The sequence below is a fragment of the Perca flavescens genome, chromosome 12 (genome assembly GCF_004354835.1).
Source record: "Perca flavescens isolate YP-PL-M2 chromosome 12, PFLA_1.0, whole genome shotgun sequence".
In the NCBI taxonomy this organism is placed as follows: Eukaryota; Metazoa; Chordata; class Actinopteri; order Perciformes; family Percidae; genus Perca; species Perca flavescens.
This window is the reverse complement of record NC_041342.1, coordinates 22,748,165-22,752,762: the sequence shown is the minus strand read 5'-3', so window position 1 is coordinate 22,752,762 and position 4,598 is coordinate 22,748,165. Positions and strand designations below refer to the sequence as shown.

The 4,598-nt window shown below is 38.8% G+C and overlaps 1 protein-coding gene across 1 annotated transcript; it reads right to left on the bottom strand.

The window, feature by feature from the left end:
• Positions 1–206: 206 nt before the first annotated feature.
• Positions 207–1,482, bottom strand: rgs5b (regulator of G protein signaling 5b). Its single transcript, XM_028593689.1, has 5 exons — positions 1,336–1,482; positions 1,133–1,222; positions 961–1,022; positions 693–856; positions 207–575 (listed from the first exon to the last, which is right to left on the bottom strand). The coding sequence occupies exons 1-5, from the start codon at positions 1,377–1,379 to the stop codon at positions 405–407; spliced, it is 531 nt and encodes a 176-aa protein (XP_028449490.1). The 5' UTR covers positions 1,380–1,482; the 3' UTR covers positions 207–404.
• Between the last annotated feature and the right edge of the window lie 3,116 nt (positions 1,483–4,598).

Sequence of the window (4,598 nt, the reverse complement as noted above, 5' to 3'; positions counted from 1 at the left end):
CACATGGAATAGATCAGTTTTCACCACATAATAAAAATACTTTAAATAAATAATAAATAAATAAATAAACACTATGCTAACTCATTTCTGTCTATCTGCATTTTATAATTTATGCCACTGTGGCTGCCGTTCATGCAGCCCTGTACGTACAGTACAGGTGTTTCTTTCAGAGGCATACATCGCCTGCAGCTGTCTGTGTCAGTCTCTTTTCACAGCTTCATGTGTTCAGCTCAGACGCCGATCTGTACGCATCCTCCAAAATAACTCCACAACCTGGCATGAAACTCCTTGGGCTGAGGTATTTGTTCCGTTTGAACCTTTCCAGTCTCCACTGTGCGTCAGTAATCTTATGTCCCTTTATGTCTGCTGCTTGAAGGATAGTTTTTTTTTTAAAATATAGTTGGTTAGCCAGTCTTTCTGCTGAGCTCCAGGTATGTGCAGGACTTGAGGAAGCGAGGGTAGCAGTCTTTTTCCATCAGGGTGTAGATTTTGGCTTGGGCCAGATTGAAACAGGATTGGCTGGGATGCTCCATGTTCTCCTTTGTGATGGCTTTGGTTGCATGGTCAAGATTAACCTGTAGGGGAGCAAAGGATGGCAAAGAGGTGATTATCAGCACTTCACAGTAATATAAGCGAAGCCAGCAGAGTGACAGAGTATCCTAAATTGTCTATTTAGTATATTTGATATTTACCTCTTGTGGTGCATCAGAGCCGATGAACTGATCATAAATTTTCTTGGCTTTGGCAGCCAGTTTTGAAGATTTTGTTGCCCGGTAGTCCTCACAAGCCAAGTAGAAAGCAATGTTTTCCTCACTGAACTCTGAGACCAGGAACGCTCTGAACAGGCACAGTCCATCTGAAAACAGGAGAGAGAGGAGAGAGTGGTGGGTTAACATCTGGTATTCATCTCAAAACCTCTGGGAGGTTTGAAACATTTGTGATGTGAAGGATCGCACTTACTTTGACTGGACAACAGTTTCTCAAACGACTCCTTCCATTTCAAAGGCTCGTCGATGTTTAACCTGCAGCAACAGAAAAAAATTATAAGAAGAAGTTCTGGAGAATTACAGAGGTCCACTTTGATTTCACTGACACGTTTAGAGAGAAAATGTGAATGTACTGTATGTCTTACCTCAGTTTGTCATCTTTCTTTGACTGGCCAGTGATGCTGTGATCTGACTTTTGTATTAAACTTCCAAACAAAGCTTTCAGCTCCTTTGCCCTGTGAAGATAAAGAAAGAGAAAATGTTACTAAGAGACTAAGTATGAGTATTTAAATTCACGTTATATCCTAGTACAGGAATAATTCTCCAAAAAAATAAAAATGGATCTCACCTCTCCAGGCAGGTGAAAGGCAGTGATTCAAGTCCTCTGCACATGATGAGGTGTTTTTCCTGTTCACTGGTGGATATTTCCAAAGGTTTTGACAATTGCTTGAAAAGTATGTATGGTACAGAGCTGTCTTCCTTGCTGTAAGTGAGTGAGTTCTCAGCTGGTCTGCTGTCTGTGTGGGAGAGTGACTTTTTATAGGGCAGTCCACTCTGTGACATCACATCTCTTAGCCAATGAAACAAGAGACGTGTGGGAGGATGAGGAGACTCTTTGACACGGATTTTCCTCCAGCCTACTTCCTCACATACTGAACAACATGTGTGATAGTTACAGTGATTGTCTTTGTGCTTAGTCAAGGTGTGTGAATATGTGTGTGTATGGTTTTGGGGAGTTTGTTGTGTGTTATTATATTTCAATAGTTGTGAGGAGAACCAGATGTTCTCACAAGGACAGAAAATTGCCTCATATTTTTTAATGAAAAATGCAAAAGCACCAAATTCAATGGTTTTCTTTCAACAGTGACGCTATGTTGAGTAAAAGTATATTAGTATAATCAGCAAAATATAAGTATCAAAAATAAAAATGTAAAACATACTTTTGTTTGATAGTTTAGTCTATATCATTACCTCACATCTTATAAACTGATCATATACTAATTGGCACTTAATGGTAACATTAACCTGTTCAACTGCTTGTTAACGCAAATATCTAATCAGCCAATCACGTGGTAGCAACTGAATGCATTTAGGCATGGTCTAGATGGTCGGCTGAAGTTCAAACCAAGCATCAGAATGGGTTACTTTGTTACTTTGAATGTGGCATGGTTGTTGGTGCCAGAAGGGCTGGTTTGAGTATTTCAGAAACTGCTGATTTACTGGGACTTTTACACACAACCATCATACATATACACATAGAGAATACTCCGAAAAAGAGAAAATATCCAGGAGCGGTAGCTCTCTGGGCGAAAATGCCTTGTTGATGGCAGACGTCAAAGGATAATGACAGACAGGCAACAGTAACTCTAAGCAGATGGGCTACAGCAGCAGAAGACCACCGGACCGAGTGCCACTCCTGTCATCTAGGAACAGAAAACTGAGGCTACAATTGGCACGGGCTCTCCGAAATTTGACAATAGAAGATTGGAAAAAGTCTTGATTTTTGCTGCAACATTCAGATGGTAGTGAATTTGACATAAACAAAATGAAAGAATGGATCCAACCTTGTGTCAATGGTTCAGGCCGGTGGTGGTGGTGTGATGGTGTGGGGGATACTTTCATGGCACACTTTGGGCCCCTTAGTACAGATTGAGCATTGTTTAAATGCCACAGCTTGAGCATTGTTGCTGACCATGTCTATCCCTTTATTACCACAGTGTACCCATCTTCTGATGGCTACTACTACCAGCAGGATCATACACCATGTCACAAAGCGTAAATCATCTTAAACTGTTTTTTTGAACATGATAATGAGTTCACTGTACTCAAATGGCTTCCCCAGTCACCAGATCTCAATCCAATAGACAACCTTTGGGATGTGGTGGATGGAATTTGCATTATGGATGTGACACGTGCAGCCGACAAATATGCAGCCATCATTTCAATATGGACCAAAATCTCTGAGGATGTTTCCAGCACCTTGATGAATATATGCCATGAATAATTAAGGCAGTTCTGAAGGCAAAAGGGGGTCAAACCGGATACTATAGCAAGAAAGGTGCAACTAATGAAGTGGCCGGTGAGTGTATATTTTGTGTGTAAATGAATCTGCAAACTAACGATTGACTAAAGCTGTCAAATAAATGTAACAGAGTAGAAAGCACCATATTTACCAATATAATATAGTGAAATGGAAGTAGAAAATAGCAGAAAATGGAAATACTCAAGTATTGAATAGCAGTTATTATTGTTCTCAAATTGTATGAGGTCACCAAACTAAACAAACCAATATGAATGACATAGGTGGACCCTCCCACCCTAACAGGTCCAACAACGCTAATATAAAGATCAGAGGGATATCAGTCAAGCACAGTCTGTACTGAGAAGGAGTCTTATTTGGCAAGGTAAGTGACAACACCTGTGTGGGTGTGCCATGGGTGTGTAGGGCCTTTAAGGACAGCACTACCTTCCAGCAATGCACACCAGCAGCATTTCTTAACTTTAGGCAACTACAACCACTTGGTTAGGTTGGGGAAATATTGTTTTCATGGTTAAAAGAAACCAACTCTGGGTGGCGGCAGAAGAAAGAATACATCAGATTCAGGTTTATTGCCTGCAGGTTTTCACATAAAAGGGATTTGCTCTAAAGCTGTGGTGCATGACAGTCAAAATATACAAAGGAAGAGAAAAAACAGGTGCCGCAAAAGTCAAGAATCACAAATGTTGAATACAAATTAACAATACAAATATGTAAAATATACAATTTATATATTTTCAAGTTTAAAAAAGGTGTACAGTGTTTAAAATGATGGAGTGATGGTGGAAAAATGTGATCCAATCCTGATAGGGCAGATTAGCTGAGTTTTTTACATCTTAACATCTTAATACATAATAACTAAAGATGTATTTTTTCTGAACTGGAACTTGTAATTTATTGCTTATTTAGTCATGACTCCTTAATGTTATATAAATAGTTAAGATTTTAAAAGGGTCTTTACTTGAGTTTACATTTGCATCACGGGACAAAACAGTAGGAAAAAAACTGAACAGAAAAATGTAAAATAATAAAATGCACAGTAGGAAATGATTACAGTAATACAAAGTACATAAACATAAACTACTCAGTAGATTTCTCCAAACAGCATAAACATTATAATAATAATAATAATAATTGTATTGCCAATTAATATATATATATTATTCTGTGGGCCCAAAAGTCCAATATTATAATGATTTTTTTATTTACTTCATTATCTTCAATATTTTTCCTCAATGGAGGGAATGGAGGAATGAAGTTCCTCACAAGTACAGTAACAGTAAAAGTGTTTTTATTATTTTGTCATACGGAAGAGGTTGCATTCTTGCCTGTCTTGCTCTTTCAAGGTAATGGTGCCTATATTTAGCGTCGGGGTCGAGAAAACTATTGTCTATTGAATAAGAAAACCTATATTTAGACAGGACAAAGAGCTAGCTAACAGTAAACTCTGCTCATGGATTGTTTCTTAGTGAGTTCACAGGAAAATGCTCAGGAAAGGGAAAATCAAGTAGCCTGATGAAAAGATGGAGAGCTCATTGGAAGTGTCTGAGTCTGCTTCCTCTGCCGGCTTCCCC